The sequence below is a fragment of the Nesoenas mayeri genome, assembly GCF_963082525.1.
Source record: "Nesoenas mayeri genome assembly, chromosome: 29".
Lineage (NCBI taxonomy): Eukaryota > Metazoa > Chordata > Aves > Columbiformes > Columbidae > Nesoenas > Nesoenas mayeri.
Genome location: NC_137561.1, coordinates 2152626 through 2169785, shown reverse-complemented (window position 1 = coordinate 2169785; position 17160 = coordinate 2152626). Strand labels below are relative to the sequence as shown.

Sequence of the window (17160 nt, the reverse complement as noted above, 5' to 3'; positions counted from 1 at the left end):
TGGCCTTGCACAGCTCCACATCACACTGTCCCAGGAAGGGCCCTGGGCAACGTGGGAGGGACAGGATCTGACTTCCAATGCTGCGAGGTCAGGGCTTGGCTTTTCATTAAAGCAACACAACCAGGTTTACTAAGCATCAGAGATATCTTTACTTTGCTTTTCCTGACCTCCAGTTTTCTTCTCTAACCAAACCTGGATATTGTTTCTGAGTAGGTTCCCTCAGTGGGACCCGTTAACAGTACAAGAAACTTTGGAGTTTGAATCTAACTTTGACTTCTTGAGAAGTTTCATCACCTTCCTCCAGGACCAGAGGTCAATGGACTCAACAACAAACCCACCAGAGGGGTCATTAAAGCGCCTTGTGCTGCTCCTGTGCTGTGAGCTGGGCTGGGCTCCTGGGACACAGGGAGCTCATGGCAGCAGCAGCGCTGCAGAGAGACAGCTCTGCCCAGGAGCAGCTCCTCTGCACACGCAGCAGGGCTGAGGGCTCTGCCTGGGGATCTCAGCAGACGAGCAAGGCAGAGAGAGATTAAAGGTGGTCAGGAATGGGGAATGACTGAGAGCTCACTGGAGGCGAAACCTTTGCAGTCCTTGCCATGGTAAGTCTCTGGTGCAGGGCAGTGCAGCTGCAGCTCCTGGAGGCATCTCCTGAAACTGGCACAGGCACAGCTTGTGGGATCTGTAAGGACGGGGCTCTTGTCAGGCCATGTTGTCCAGCTGTGAAGCCGGGGGAGCACCCAGGGGTGCCCAGGGCTGTCCTGCAGAGCAGGGTCCCTGCACCCCAGGGCTGTGCCGGGCAGGGACTCTGCCGCCTGCCAGGGTCAGCGCTCAGCCTGCCCGGGAGATCCCATGGCAGCAGCTGTGGGGGGAAGGAGCAACCCCCGGCAGGGCAGGCGCAGAGCTTGTGGGGTTGAAGGGGGCTGTGTGGGTCAGGGCTGCTCAGAGCTCCAGATCCCCCCACACACATGGCAGAGGGTCCTTCTGAACAACTACATCGGGACAGGAACAGCTTGCAGGGAAGGAGTCTGTGCTTTCAGTTTTCCACTCTTGCTCGTCTGGGTGTGCAGTGGGAGATGGGGATTTATTTCTCTCTTTGGAGAAGACACTGAGACCCCTGTTCTCGTTAGGACGTGTCTGAGCTGCTCCTGAGCCCCTGCACACACAGAGCTGCCCCTGGGCAGTGCCAGGAGGTGTGAGCGGGACAGAGCTGAGCACACAGCGGGCGGGACGGGGTCTGTGGGCAGTAAGAGGTAACGGCTTCCAGAAATGCTGGGGACAGGATTTAAAAACCTCTCTTACATCCTCTCCAGCACAGACACATTTCCCAGTGCAACCCCTGGTCTCCTCTCCTCCCCAGCAGACCCTCTGCCCCAAAGCCATGGAGTCCAGGTCACGAGTCTCCACCTCAGCAGCTGGACCTCCAGGTGAAGGGTTCCTGGAATGTGGTACACAAAAAAGGTGCTAAAAGCACTTGCTCGCCAGTGTCATTATTTGAGTGGCAGCAGCACAGCTGGGTAAGTAGAAGGTTCCACAGCATGCCCGTCTGCCTTCCTGTCCTTGCTTTGTTTTCTGGTAACACTGCAGTGTTCTTCCCTGTTTCTCCACTTGTCCCTGGTGCTCTTGCTCTCTGGGGTTGGGGTGTGAGTGTGGGTCAGTTTTTTTTCTCACATCAACTCAGGGGGTCTTGCCCCAGAGGTGTGTTCATGGAAACCAGATGCCCAAGCTGTATCTTAAACTGTGATAAACTTTTTTTCTCACCTGGTAGAAAGAGAGAATGAGCAGAAACATCCCTCCATCAGGGAGGGGATTTTCCATGAGATACAGCCTGTTTATTTTCCACAGAGAAGTCTCCCCTAACTTGTCACTGTCTTTTCCTCCTTGTACAGGTCCTCATGCCCACAGGCAGCCAATGTCCAACAGCAGCTCCATCACCCAGTTCCTCCTCCTGCCATTCACAGACACACGGGAGCTGCAGCTCTTGCACTTCTGGCTCTTCCTGGGCATCTACCTGGCTGCTCTCCTGGGCAACGGCCTCATCATCACCACCATAGCCTGGGACCAGCACCTGCACACTCCCATGTACTTCTTCCTGCTCAACCTCGCCCTCCTCGACCTGGGCTGCATCTCCACCATTGTCCCCAAGTCCATGGCCAATTCCCTCTGGGACACCAGGGCCATCTCCTTTTTCGGATGTGCTGCTCAGCTCTTTTTGTTTGTCTTCTGGATAACAGTAGAGTATTCTCTCCTCACCATCATGTCGTACGACCGCTACGTTGCCATCTGCAAACCCCTGCACTACGGGACCCTCCTGGGCAGCAGAGCTTGTGTCCACATGGCAGCAGCTGCCTGGGCCACTGGGTTTCTCAATGCTCTGCTGCACACGGCCAATACATTTTCACTGCCCCTGTGCAAGGGCAATGCCCTGGGCCAGTTCTTCTGTGAAATCCCCCAGATCCTCAAGCTCTCCTGCTCACACTCCTACCTCAGGGAAGCTGGGATTCTTGTGGTCACTGTCTGTTTAGCATTTGGCTGTTTTGTGTTCATCATCGTGTCCTATGTGCAGATCTTGAGGGCCGTGCTGAGGATCCCCTCTGAGCAGGGACGGCACAAAGCCTTTTCCACCTGCCTCCCTCACCTGGCCGTGGTCTCCCTTTTTGTCAGCACTGCCATGTTTGCCTACCTGAAGCCCCCCTCCATCTCCTCCCCATCCCTGGACCTGATGGTGTCAGTTCTGTACTCGGTGGTGCCTCCAGCAGTGAACCCCCTCATCTACAGCATGAGGAACCAGGAGCTCAAGGATGCCCTGTGCAAGCTCATATGCCTCGGTTTTCAGAAGCAATAAACTGGCCATCTTCTTCTATACAGGAGTTTTAATGTAGCTAATTACAAGCCCAGCCTGTCACCTGGATTTTGTGGTGGTGTTGGTTGTTTTCTTATTATGATAATCTTGTCAACCACTTTCTAATTCACTGCTGGCTTTTTTTTTAATAACTGTTGGCTGATTAAATGAGCAGCAGTGCTCTCCTTCTCTCTAAACATAATAAAAGGCTCTTTAGTGACTTGTTTTTCACTATATCCTTCCTGCAAGGGCTTTTTGGAGCTGCAGGGACAGTTCCTGTGTGTGCGGGGAAGGGAAAACAGCTCTGGCATGGCAGCCCTGCCAGGGAGCAGCAGCGCTTGTTCTTCCAGAGCTGTTCTGGTTCTACTCCACACTCTCCTTCTCATCCCTGGTGCTGGTGCAAGGCCTGAGTGCTCTGGCATCTTTGTCACCATCCTGCTGTGTGTCAGTGCTCTGGGTGCAGGCAGGGACAGGCAATGGGCACTGCTGTGACAGTGCTGGCCTCACAACAGCCTTTCCAGATAGAGAGGTGATCTCCTATGGGCAGGGCCTGAAGGTTTAAGTCTTCTAACAGAGATTCTTCCAAGAACATGTCCAAGAAAGTGACCCACAGATGAAACCCCGGTGTACAGCTGAACAGTGTGTGTGTGCAGGGCTGGCACACAGCAGTGTCCTCTCACAGCCAGGCTCCTGCCAGAGACCTGCAGGACCAGCAGAGCAGGGCTGGGCTGTGCCCCTGTGCACTGGACACCCCGTGGAAGGAGCTCCAGGTCAATCATCATGGACTGGCCCCTCATAACCACCATTTCCAGCACTGGCCTCTCCCCCCAGCTCAGAGTTTTTTGTGCCTCCATGGAATCGCACTGAATGAGTAGGTCAGAAATCCATGTTTTCATTGTACAGATGGGATGTGAGCATGCAGAACAGGTACATGAGTTGACATGAACTTGAGTCAGCACAAACACCATCAGCTATTCCTTGGGGTTCCATGATGGCCTGTGGGACAGACAGGGTCTCGACATCATTTGTCGAGAATGTCAGAACTCACTGGTATCTTGATTGTTGTCAGGGAAACCAAGGACTTCTTTGGCCATTCAGCTGCGGATGCAGATTGGCAGGAGGGGACACTGACAGGACAGCACCTGGATTGACATGCAGGCTGATCAATTAAATATTCCCTATGATTAGCGCCATGCTCAGTCTAAAGCTGGAGCCGGCTTTTGGGCTTGTTACATCCGTTACTTTGGGTTTTCCAGCTGGTTTGGTGAGTTCCACTCAGAAGTTTCATCCTGTCAGGAGTTTGATGTCAGTTCGGCCTTTTGCCGTTCTGCCATTTTGCCGTTGGCCTTTGGGCCTTTCTGCCTGTTGCCCTTTTGCTCTCTCTCACTGGGATGGGCTGTTCAGGACCCAGGTGCTCCCTTCTGCAGGACTGGCTGCTCCGTGTGACTGGAGTTACACGGGGGATAGCACTGAGTGTATTTTCTTAATTTAATTTACCTATTTCTATTTAATTTACCTGGACTATTGTCAGTGAAACCAAGGACTTCTCTGGAGTGCAGCTGCAGGTGCAAACTGGTAAGAGGAGGCACAGACAGGACAGCACCTTGATTAACATCCAGGTCAATCAAGGAGCTATTCTCTACCAGTAGCATCATGCTCAGTATAAAGCTGGAGATGCCTTTTCCAGCCCATTAGTTTTGGTTTTCCGGCTGCTTTGCTTAGCTCTGTTCGGAAGTTCCATTCTATTGGGAGTTCAGTGTTAGTTCAGTTTTATGACATTTTGCTCTTTTTCAGTTGGCCCTTGGGCCTCTCTGCCTTTTGCACTTGTACTTTCTCTTGCTGGGATCAGCTGTTCAGGACCAGGGTGCTCTCTTCTTTTGGGCTGCCTGTTCAGCATAACTGGAGTTCTGTGGGGGATTGCACTGAGTGTCATATATTTTACTTTATGTATATCTTAGTATAAGTATATTATTAGTAGTAGTGTATTATTTTTATTGTCTTATTAATTTTTTGTCTAAACCCACATGTTTCTCCCTTCCCATTCAGTTCTCTCCCTTATCCCACCTGGAGACTGGGAGCAGAATATGAGCAGCTATCAAGGACTTAGATGACATGAAAGGGCAGTAGTAGCTTCAGAAATCCTGAAAATCGCTTTCCAAGATGATGGGAGGACGGAAACAGCATGAGAAAGGAAAACCTTTCTCACTACAGCTCTGGAGGTCCAGAGTGGAGCTCAGGATAAAGAAATGTCATTCCGAGCGCAGTGCTGTGGTCATTCAGGACTCAGGATCAGGCATGACTTTGTGTTTCCAGGAACAGCTGGTGAGGATGGAGAGACAGCAGCACAGGTGGGGACACACTGGGCTGAGAACAAGGTGGAGAAGCACATGGGTTGTCTGCAGCCTGTAAGGAAACAGCCACAGGCCTGGGACAGTGCAGGATGGACCGTGGTGGACATGGCCAAGGGTGCTGGCAAGGCTGGATGTCCCTGCAAGAGCCAAGGTCTTTGTCCCCTTGGTTATGGCTGGTGTCCCTGCCAGTGAGGTCTAAGAAAAGGCACAGTCATCATGGTCAAGGGGCTTCCTTGCCTCCTTGCACCCTCTCACGGAGACAGGGAGGTATGACACCATTGTCCTTCACTTGGCATCACACTGCTCACAGCCCCAGGAAGAGCCCTGAGCCACACCTGAGGGACAGGATCTCCCTTCCAGGGGCAGGGGCTCAAGGCTTGGCCATTGTCCTTCATCAGACAAACCAAGGGCTTTCTCAGCATCAGAGCTGCTGCACTTTGCCTTTGCCTGATGCAATCACTGCCTCCAATTATTTGCTCTAAGGAGTCCCTGGGAGGCTTTGTCAGTAACAGCCCTCAGTGGGGCCCATTAATTCTTCAAGGTACTTTGGAGTTTGCTTCTGGCTTGGACTTCTTGAGCAGATTCTTCAGTCTGTGCTTGGTATCTGAGGTTCATGGACTCAGCACCAAACACACCATGGAGCTCATTAAAACACAGAAAGCCCTAAGGAGCGATGTTTCTTTCCCTAATTTTCTTCAAATCTTCCAGACTTGTAGAACTAACTGGAGAGGTTTCAATGGGACATTTGCTGATGAAGATTTCAAAGAAGATTTCATAAAGGAGGGTTTTTTCTTTCAAGGGTATTTTCTGTCATTTGTCAGTGTATGGAAGAAGGGACAACAGCATTCTACACTGGACATTGATCCTGAGGGTCTCCTGGAGACACTTGGACAGGCAGGAGAACAGTCCCTTGAGGATGGACACTGTATGGACAACCTGGCTCCTCACCCCCACCCCCAGTTTGCCGGGTCCCTCATTGGCCACCAGAGATTGCATCACTTTTCCTCCATCAGACTTCTCCACTGAGCTCTGCAGGAGATGCTGCAGCTCCTGTGCACCAGCTCCACCTGCTCTCCTGTGCAAACACTGCACAGTTCAATCAACAGCAAAACACTTTCCTCAGCTGTGTGTGTAAGTGGATCTGATGAGGTCCAGCATCCACAAGGGACACCCACACAAGAACTGCTTTAGACAGAGAGACAGGAGAGGATAGAAATAAACACAATGAACGTGTTGACTGCCATGTCAATTAGAGCTCTGAAGAATGGGGCAAGTTTGTAACTCCCTGAAGCTCAAAGCAGAAACCAGACAGTTGAGAGGCCACTGAATGACCAAAGAGCAAGTGGAGGAGAAACCTGAGAGCACTGGGAAGGGCAAACGTCCAGACAGGGCTGGAAAGTTGTCCTTGGACAGGGACATTGAATCAGGAGAGGTGGGAACTCCTGAATGACGAGGGAGATGAAATCAGAGTGTTGGTAATAGAAATACAGGGGAAGACCAATATTTCTTCTCCTTCCCTTATTAAACTTCCCCATAATTCCCTTTTTGCCTTTTTTCTTTTAAATTTTAATATGTTAAAAATACAACTAAACAAAAATCTCCAATCAAAGAAAAGAACAAATCAAACAAAATAAACAAGAACACCCACAAAACCAAAGCAAAACAAAAACCAAACCAACTAACCAAGAACAACAACCAAAACCAAAACACAAACCAACCAACGAATCAACTAAACAAAAATACCAAAACGAAAAAACAACAACAAAAAAGTGGATGTTTCCAGGCAGACATCAGTCATCACTTGTCTCACCATAAACAGCCAGGGCCATTTTAGGGCCCAGTGTACCTGAGGTGCTGGGCTGGGATTGGCATCTGTCACACAGGACCTGGGGAGACCAGAGCACCTTGCAGTGCAGGTGGAGCCTGGGCAGGGCTTCCCGGGGCATCTACACTGGCACCAGGTCTTTGTGTCCCTGAAGCTGAAGACATTTGTGTCTTAAATCCATCCCAAGTTCTGGAAAAGTCTTTCATTAACTGACATCTGATGGCCCTACAAGCATGAAGACAAGATTATGTTGTGTCTTGCACAGCGCCCCATGCCCTCTGAATCTGCCCTGCCCAGGACTCGTCACACGTTGCCCAGAGCGAGTCACACTGAGGTGTTGGCTGATTCCCTGGCTGAGATGTTGGTTTAGATGGTCACCTACAGCACAGGTGGATCCTGCCCCATCATCGCCTGCTCTGCTCCAGTCTGAAACAGAGCCCAACATCACAATGGGATCATGAGAGAACTGAGGTTGAAGGGACCTCAGGAGTCTGCAGTCCAACCCGTCACCAACTGGGTCACACCAAGGTGTTCAAGCCTTGATTCAATCAGAGCTTTAGCAGGACTAGAGAAGTGATCACCCCTTTGTAGTGGGCACTGGTGAGGTTGCACCTTGAATCCTGGGGTCAGTTTGAGGCCCCTCATGGCAAGGAAGACATTGAGGTGCTGGAGAGAGTTCAGAGGAGGGTGACAAGGCTGGTGAAGGGTCTGGAGCACCAGTCTCACGAGGAGCGGTTGAGGGAGCTGGGGCTGTTCAGCCTTGAGAACAGGAGGCTGAGGTGAGACCTTATTACTCTCTACAGCTGCCTAAAAGGAGGTTTTATCATGGTGGGTGTTGGTCTCTTCTCCCAAGTAGCAAGTCATAGGACAAGAGGAAATGACCTCAAGTTGCACACGGGGAGGTTTAGATTGGATATTAGTAAAAAATTCTACAGTAAAAGGGTTTTGAAGCAATGGAACAGACTGCCCAATGAGGTTGTGGAGTCCCCATCACTGAAGGTGTTTAAAACACAGATAGATGGGGCTCTTAGGGACATGGTTTAGTGCCAGATTTGGGTTATAGTTAACCTGATGATCTTAAGGGTCTCTTCCAGCCACAAATATTCTATGAATCCATGAGAAGTCATTTTTGCTATTTTCTTTCTCAGAGGACCATGCAGCCTCCCTGAGAGCCAGGACTTTTCTGAGGTGCTGGAGAGACGTCTCACGGTCACACCAGCCAGTTCCACCAGCCTCTGTCTGTCCCTTCCCAGACCAAACCTCTTCTCCATATCCCAACCTTCCAGGCGAGTTTCTGGGACACAGCAAATGCTGTCCAGGTCCTCTGGGCCTGTTCAGAGAGAGCAGCTTGACAACATGGTGATGGGCTCTCTGTGCACCTCAAAGCTTTCCTGACCATTTTTCTCAATGTCCCGCTTGTACCCAACATTTCTGGTCCTTGAGCTGTACAGGAGGGGATTGAGCAGGGATGTGGGGATGGTGTAGAAAAAAGGCTTTGTCAAACTGTCTTGTGAGGGCTGTTCTGGGCATCCCACAGTCCAGGGTGAGGGTGCTGGAGAAACCAGTGCCATTGGTGAGAGGTCCAGGTGGAGAAGGCCTTGTGCCTGTCTACACTGGGGTAGAGCAGTGATGCATTCATGGGACGCCCATGCGAACAGGAAGCCTTGAGATCATTGAGTCCAACCATAACCCAGCTCTTGCACTAAACCATGTCCCTGAGAACCTCAACTAAACACCTTTAAACCCCTCCAGGAGTGGTGACTCCCCCACTGCCCTGGGCAGCCTGTTCCAATGCCTGACAACCCTTTCCAGGAAATACTTTTTGCCTAATATCCAATCTAAACCTCCCATGGTGCAAATTGCAGCCAATTCCGCTTGTCCTATCACTTGCTACTTGGTTGAAGAGACCAAGACTCGCAATATTGCAACCTCCTATCAGGCAGTTGTGAACAGTGAGAAGGTCTCCCCTCAATCTCCTGTTCTCCATTCTGAACAGCCCCAGCTCCCTCAACCGCTCCTCATCACACTTGTGCTCCAGCCCCTCAGCAGCTTTGTCGCCTCCTCTGCACTATCTCTAGTAACTCAATGTCCTTCTTGAGATGAAGGGCCCAAAACTGAACAGGGGATTCAAGGTGCGGCCTCACCAATGCTGAGTACAGCGGCACAATCACTTCTCTAGTCCTGCTGGCCACACTATTTCTGATACAAGCCAGGATGCTGGTGGCCTTTTTGGCCACCTGGAAACATTCTGGCTCATATTCAGGCAGCTATCCATCAACACCCGCACATCCCTTTCCACCAGGCAGCTTTGCAGCCACTCCTCCCTGAGCCTCTAGCGCTGCCTGGGGTTGTTGTGACCCAATGTAGGACCCAGCACTTGGCTTTGTTAAGCCTCAGACAATAGGCCTCAGCCCCATGATCCAGCATGTCCAGATCCTTAGGCATGGCCATCCTCATGTCCCACCTCATGAGGAATGGACATGGGGACCTCATTTCAAGGCAAAACATCCTAGTGCTGCATTCAGGCCCTCATGGAACCTACAGGAGTAGCTGATGGTGTTTGTGCTGAGTTGGGTTCATCTTATGTACATTAAATGCATGCTCATATCTCATCCATGCAATGGAAACGTTGGCTTCTGACTTACTCATTCAGTGTCCTTGTGTTGAGGGATGAACAACCTCTCTCAGCTGGGGTGAAGGGCCAGTGCTGGAAAAGGTGGTTCTGAGGGGCTGGTCTGTGATGACTGTGCTGGGCCAGTTTCCCCAGGTTGTCCCATGAACATGGGCACACAGCAGCCCCTGCTCTGCTGGTGCTTCAGGGCTCTCCCAGGAGGCCTGGCTGGGAGAGGACCCTGCTGTGTGCCAGCCCTGCACACTCACACACTTCAGCCCTTCACTGGTATTTTCTTCTCTGGGGCATTTGCCAGTTCAGCCCTCCCACCCTCTCCTGAATTGTGCCACCGCCTGCCCTCTCCCCAGCCCAGCCCGGCAGAGCAGCCACACTGGAACTGGAACTGGTCCCACAGCAGTGGGGACCAGTGAGAATGAAGGACAGTGAGAATGTTCATCCAGCCAGCAAGCTGAGTGGGTCTCCAGCACAGGCAGCTTGCAGACCTAGGTCCAGACTGGCTCCCCAGGACAGCATGAGGATTTGGCCAAGGGGATCCTCAGGAAGGTCCAGCGGACTGTGGTGCCCAGGGCCATGGGGTGAGTCTGCAGGCTCATGCTGGTCAGGATGGGAGGAAGACCCAGCTCAGGGTGGCTCCTACTCACTCCCCCTCAGCACACAGACATGGTTCCTGCAGCCCCAGAGATCCCAGAGAGAGGAATCTGGGCAAATAGTCAGTGCAAGGTACTTTATTTCACTTTATACACATGGAGAGTACGGGTCCTTATTTATACAAAGACTATGGAACACACCAGACAGGTAGATATGGACACAGCCATAAGAACAGTAATAATTTTGCTTGTGGATACAATTAATACAAGCAAGAAAAGCAAGCACCAGAAAGGAAAACAAACAAACAAACAAACAAACAAACAAACAAAACTAAACCACAAAAGCTACAGAACTCAGATTGAACAAGTGACATGCAGAAGCAGGAGGTCACTTCATTACAGCTTTTGAAAAGCAAACAGTCATCATTTTCCTTATAGACTCCTTGAATTCCCTGTTCCTCATGCTGTAGATGAGGGGGTTCACTGCTGGAGGCACCACCGAGTACAGAACAGACACCACCAGATCCAGGGATGGGGAGGAGATGGAGGGGGGCTTCACGTAGGGAAACATGCCAGTGCTGACAAACAGGGAGACCACGGCCAGGTGAGGGAGGCAGGTGGAAAAGGCTTTGTGCCGTCCCTGCTCAGAGGGGATCCTCAGCACGGCCCTCAAGATCTGCACATAGGAAACCACGATGAACACAAAACAGCCAAATATTAAACAGACACTAACCAAAAAAAGTCCAAGTTCTCTGAGGTAAGAGTGTGAGCAGGAGAGCTTGAGGATCTGGGGCATTTCACAGAAGAACTGGCCCAGGGCATTGCCCTTGCACAGGGGCAGTGAAAATGTATTGGCCGTGTGCAGCAGAGCATTGAGAAACCCAGCGGCCCAGGCAGCTGCTGCCATGTGGACACAAGCTCTGCTGCCCAGGAGGGTCCCGTAGTGCAGGGGTTTGCAGATGGCAATGTAGTGGTCGTACGACATGATGGTAAGAAGGTAAAACTCTGCACCAAGCAAGAAAAATACAAAGAAGACCTGGGCAGCACATCTTGCAAAGGAAATGACCCACAGAGAGTTGGCCATGGATTGGGGACAGTAGTGGAGATGGAGCCCAGGTCGAGGAGGGCAAGGTTGAGCAGGAAGAAGTACATGGGGGTGTGCAGGTGCTGGTCCCAGGCTATGGTGGTGATGATGAGGCCGTTGCCCAGGAGGGCAGCCAGGTAGATGCCCAGGAAGAGCCAGAAGTGCAAGAGCTGCAGCTCCCGTGTGTCTGTGAACGGCAGGAGGAGGAACTGGGTGATGGAGCTGCTGTTGGACATTGGCTGCCTGTGGGCATGAGGACCTGTGCAAGAAGGAAAGACAGTGTCAAGTTAGGGGACACTTCTCTGAGGAAAATAAACATACTGTTTCTCATGGAAAACCCCCTCCCTGATGGAGGGATGTTTCCACTCATTCTCTTTGTCTACCAATTGAGAAAAACAGTTCATCACGGTTTAAAATACAGCTTGGGCATCTGGTTTCCATGCACACACCTGTGAGGCAAGATCCACTGAATTGGTGTAAGAACAAAAACTGATCCCCATTCCCACCCCTTGCTCTCTGGGGTTGGGGTGCAAATGTCGGTCACTTCTTGTTCTGACACCAACTCAAGGGGTCTTGCCCCAGAGCTGTGTTCGTGGAAACCAGATGTCCAAGCTGTCTTTTAAGCTGTGATGAACAGTTTTCTCAGCTGGTAGAAAGAGAGAATGAGCTGAAACATTCCTCCATCAGGGAGGGGGTTTTCCATGAGAAACAGCATGTTTATTTTGCTCAGAGAATTCTCCCCTAACTTGTCACTGTTTTTTCCTCCTATGACAGGTCCTCATGCCCACAGGCAGCCAATGTCCAACAGCAGCTCCATCACCCATTTCCTCCTCCTGCCGTTCACAGATACACAGGAGCTGCAGCTCTTGCACTTCTGGCTCTTCCTGGGCATCTACCTGGCTGCCCTCTTGGGCAACGGCCTCATCATCACCACCATAGCCTGGGACCAGCACCTGCACACCCCCATGTACTTCTTCCTACTCAACCTCGCCCTCCTCGACCTGGGCTCCATCTCCACCACTCTCCCCAAATCCATGGCAAACTCTCTGTGGGATTCAAGGGTCATTTCCAATGCAGGGTGTGCTGCCCAGGTCTTCTTTGTATTTTTCTTGCTTGGTACAGAGTTTTCTATGCTCACAGTCATGTGCTACGACCGCTACGTTGCCATCTGCAAACCCCTGCACTACGGGACCCTCCTGGGCAGCAGAGCTTGTGTCCACATGGCAGCAGCTGCCTGGGCCACTGGGTTTCTCAATGCTCTGCTGCACATGGCCAATACATTTTCACTGCCCCTGTGCAAGGGCAATGCCCTGGGCCAGTTCTTCTGTGAAATCCCCCAGATCCTCAAGCTCTCCTGCTCACACTCCTACCTCAGGGAACTTGGGCTTCTTGTGGTTGGTGTCTCTTTATCATTTGTGTGTTTTGTGTTCATAGTGGTGTCGTATGTGCAGATCTTGAGGGCCGTGCTGAGGATCCCCTCTGAACAGGGACGGCACAAAGCCTTTTCCACCTGCCTCCCTCACCTGGCCGTGGTCTCCCTGTTCCTCAGCACTGGCGTCTTTGCCCACCTGAAGCCCCCCTCTATATCCTCCCCATCCCTGGATCTGGTGGTGTCTGTTCTGTACTCGGTAGTGCCTCCAGCAGTGAACCCCCTCATCTACAGCATGAGGAACCAGGAGCTCAAGGAGTCCATTAGGAAAGTGATTTCATGGGTGTTTGTCAATACTGATCAGCTTTCCATCACCGTCCACAAATGATGTCTATTTGTATCCCAATGCAGGCCTGTACCTTGTTTTATCCCTTTTACTTTGTTAGCATTACCCATATTGTTATTTATGGTTTTTATGTTCGTACATAATTGTTTGTGTTTAGCTGACTATCCTGAAACATGTAGCCATTATCAATATTTTTAAAATACCTGAAACCTGTATAAATGTTTTCCTAACACTGTGCCAGAGCTTGGTCTCCCATAGAATCTCTGTAATAAAATGACATCTCTTCTATGCAGTTGCTCAATATTTGGTTGTTCTTCTAAAGCTGATCTCAACAGCAGGCCCAGGAATTTCACTCAAAAAGGCCTGAGGTCAAAGCTCGTTGTCACGTTGGTAGCTCATAGACAACAGAGTTGTGGTTTAAGACACAACCCTTGTTGTCTGTTGACAGTGAAGAAGGGGAGTGGTCATGAGATAGTCAGGCTGGGCTGTCCCAGAGCATGATGGGGCAGAGGATAATCCTCCAGGAGAGGAATCTGGAGCTGTCTGGAGAGCCCATGAGATACACATGGACGGTGTGTGCCTGAGGTGGACAGTGACTGGAGCCCACAGAGTGAGACATGGCCCAAGGTGGAGTCAGCCCATGGCAAAGCACTAAATCCAGGTGTCTGCAGGGAAACAAAGATGGAAACAGCCCACACCACACAGACCCATTCCAATAGGCAACAGCACAGTATCACAGTATCACAGTGTCACAGTATGTTTGGGATTGGAAGGAACCTAAAAAGATTATCTAGTCCAATCCCCCTTCTGGAGCAGGAACGCCTTGATGAGGTCACACAGGAACATGTCCAGGCGGGTTTTGAATGTCTCCAGAGAAGGAGACTCCACAACCCCCTGGGCAGCCTGTTCCAGTGTCTGTCACCCTTACTGAGAAGAAGTTTTTTCTCAAATTTAAGTGGAACCTCTTGTGTTCCAGCTTGATCCCATTACCCCTTGTCCTATCATTGTTTGCCACCAAGAAGAGCCTGGCTCCATCCTCCTGACACTCACCCTTTATATATTTATAAGCATTAATAAGGTCACCCCTCAGTCTCCTTTTCTCCAGACTAAAGAGACCGAGCTCCCTCAGCCATTCTTCATAAGGGAGATGCTCCACTCCCTTAATCATCTTTGTTGCGCTACGCTGGACCCTCTCCATCAGTTCCCTGTCCTGCTGGAGCTGAGGGGCCCAGAACTGGACACAATATTCCAGATGTGGTCTCACCAGGGAAGAGTAGAGAGGAAGGAGAACCTCTCGATCTACTGACCATCCCCTTCTAATACACCCCAGGATGCCATTGGCCTTCCTGGCCACAAGGGCACAGTGCTGGCTCATGGTCATGTCACCTCACATACATGATGTGCATGCTCACATCTCATCTGTACAAGGCAAACATGGACTGCTGAACTATCCAATGAGTGTCCATCCATGGAGGGAAGAACAACCTCTGTGGGTGAGTGGCCAGTGCTGGAAAAGGTGGTTGTGAGGGGCCAGTCCATGATGACTGACCTTCTATGGAGTGTCCAGTGCACAGGGGCACAGCCCAGCCCCTGCTCTGCTGGTTCTGCAGGTCTCTGGCAGGAGCCTGGCTGTGAGAGGACACTGCTGTGTGCCAGCCCTGCACACACACACTGTTCAGCTGTACTCCGAGCAGGTTCCTATGGAGAACTGTAATTGTCCTGACATTCACTGGCCAGGCAAAGCTGTAGGTGCCAACATTCTAGAGGATCTTGGGACAACTTCTTAATGTGGCTCTCTGGTGGGCCAGCAAGGGTGATGCTCACCTGAATCTGTAACTGAGAAAAAAAAAGAGCTTGTAAGGGATGTGAACGTCAGTGTCCACCATGGCTGTTGTGACCAGGACACAGTGGGGTCCCAGGCACCAGAGGGGAGGGATGAAGGCCAGCAGCACAGCACAGGCTGGTGGAATCCAGAGGAGAAAACTTGGAAATAATGGGGAATGGTGGGCAAAGTGGTGACATGGAAGTAGATCTGAAGGGTGAAGGAGCTCAGGAAATATGAACAGCCTTACAGGACAGGCTGCTCCAAGCACAAGAATGATCTCTCCAAGTACCCATGAACAGAAACATTTATCTCATGAGGCTGCTCCTCTGCACTGATGGAGCTGCAGGGCAAAAGACAGCACACAGGAGGTGGGAGCAGGGGAAGCTGCAAAGGAGGAATTTAGAAACCTTGTCCATGGATGTGGGGATGATGACAAAGCTGCCCTGCACTTGATGCCTGCAGAGGAGGCTGAGGGCAGCAAGATGAGCTGACAAAGCTTCACTTGCAGTGAAAGAACAGACAGGGTGAATGTGGGCCTGCTGCTGAACTTCATAAGAGTAGAATCAGACAGGACTGAGGTTCTTCATGGCTTCTTTGCCTCCATCTTCACCAGCAAGGTCTCCTGGGACTTGGTTCCTGAAGGCAGGAGTCTGGAGAACACCCAGCAGTGGATGGGGCTCAAGTCAGGGCTGACCTGAGCAAACTCAGACACCGTTACAGAACAGGAGATGGGTCACTTGACCAGCTCCTGAACACAAGTATCGCTGTGCTGTGGCACCTAAGATTGCCAGGGACACCCACCTCTTGGTCCAGAGGAGTGTGACTCCTCTTGAGGTGTCCTGGCCTGTCTCCTCACTCACATGATATTTTAGTCACCCACTTTTCTGATATATTTAGACTTTATTAGGAGAGGTATCACATTAATATATACAGCAGGTTGCGGATACCACCTGTTCTGAAAAGGGAGTGAAGGGTGAACAGAGAATGAAATAGACGAAATACTGATTTGTTCCTATTTATTATAGAAATGGTCTCTGTTTGGCTATTCCTGAAATCTCTCTAATCATCCACAACAGACATGAAGCCTTTAGGAAAATGATGCACAGAGATTTCGCTTGTAAGAGCATTTTCGATGTTAATGAGCCCTCTGGTGCCATGATCCTGAACTGCAGATACTGAATGAACGAAAAACCCCTAATGAAGAGAAAGGCAGAAGCAAACCCCAAGTTTCTGAGGGTGTTTGGACCCCATGAAGGGCCATCACTGACACAGCTGTGAAGGAAACAACCAGAGCAGGTCCCTATCCCTGGAGGCTGGTGAAGGAAAGACTTGGAGACACTGGTTCCAGGTGGTGAGCGTCATGTGGAGGTGGCTCTGATGCCATGTCAGCCCCTGATGCTTGTTCATCACCAGAATGGCTGAGCCCTGTCCCCTGGGATCTGGTAGATCTTTCTCAAATGTCTTTCAAGGCTCTTCCTGTGGTCAGTGTGAGTGTTTTGTGTTTTGGCGGTGGTGTTTATGTCAAGTGCTGTTGCTTTAACTGCAAGGCTCTGGTTTTCTGTGGAGTTGGAAATGCCTGTGAGCTCCTCACAACTCATCCAGCTTCTTTCATACACCTGGCAATGGTCACCAGTCACCTCAATGTCCCAGTCCCACACTTGCTTGAATCCCCTATTTGGATCCATACCCATCACTGCAGGAGGTTCATGGATCCACCAGGCTCATGGATGATTCCTGAGGACCATCCAAGTGTGGGCAGTGTAAGAGAGGAGCAGAGCAGGGTCAGCTCATGGGCCATGACTGAGCACAGCCACCCCAGCAGCAGCCGTTCCCCATCTCCCAGGCACAGCCATGCCCACAGCATGCAAATGGCACTGCCATACATGATTAGCCCAAGAGAGGCCTTTCTTCCTTCCATATTCTCAGGAAAACCTTCCTCCTGTTCTTCCTCCACCTGCAGACATCAACTGCTTTCCATTGCTGGGCTCAGACATGGCTGGAAGGGTTCACTGAAGCCATCAGCCATCTCATTGCTTCTCCCTGACATGCCCTGACCCTCTCCCACACCTACAATGGCCAATCACGGCTGCTCAGGCCTCCCGCTCTTCAGAAGAGGCCTCGAGCTTCTTGGTTCTTCCTGCTGCTTATTATGAACTTCCTCACTCTCTCCAGAGTTCATGGTTACATTTCTTGTCCATAACAGCCCCTTTATGACCATGATTCACTAAATGGTTGTGTTTGTATGATCATTTGTGCAGAAAGGGCAGTCACAGAACAGCACCCAATACGTCAAAACTGATTC

At 50.9% G+C, this 17160-nt stretch overlaps 3 protein-coding genes and 1 pseudogene across 4 annotated transcripts in view; 2 read left to right on the top strand and 2 right to left on the bottom strand.

The window, feature by feature from the left end:
• Positions 1-17160, bottom strand: part of LOC308050575 (olfactory receptor 14J1-like) — a gene marked incomplete at its 5' end in the record, with an annotated part of 296725 nt that overhangs the window by 187263 nt on the left and 92302 nt on the right. The gene's annotated exons all lie outside the window — the stretch shown is intronic.
• Positions 1910-2842, top strand: LOC308050752 (olfactory receptor 14A16-like; the record flags this gene model as incomplete). Its single annotated transcript, XM_080360893.1, has 1 exon — positions 1910-2842. The coding sequence occupies one exon, from the start codon at positions 1910-1912 to the stop codon at positions 2840-2842; it is 933 nt and encodes a 310-aa protein (XP_080217019.1).
• Positions 10395-11554, bottom strand: LOC308050754 (olfactory receptor 14J1-like; annotated as a pseudogene). The gene has a single exon. The product of its transcript is annotated as an olfactory receptor 14J1-like (transcript).
• On the top strand, positions 12116-13075 carry LOC308050639 (olfactory receptor 14J1-like; the record flags this gene model as incomplete). Its single annotated transcript, XM_080360797.1, has 1 exon — positions 12116-13075. The coding sequence occupies one exon, from the start codon at positions 12116-12118 to the stop codon at positions 13073-13075; it is 960 nt and encodes a 319-aa protein (XP_080216923.1).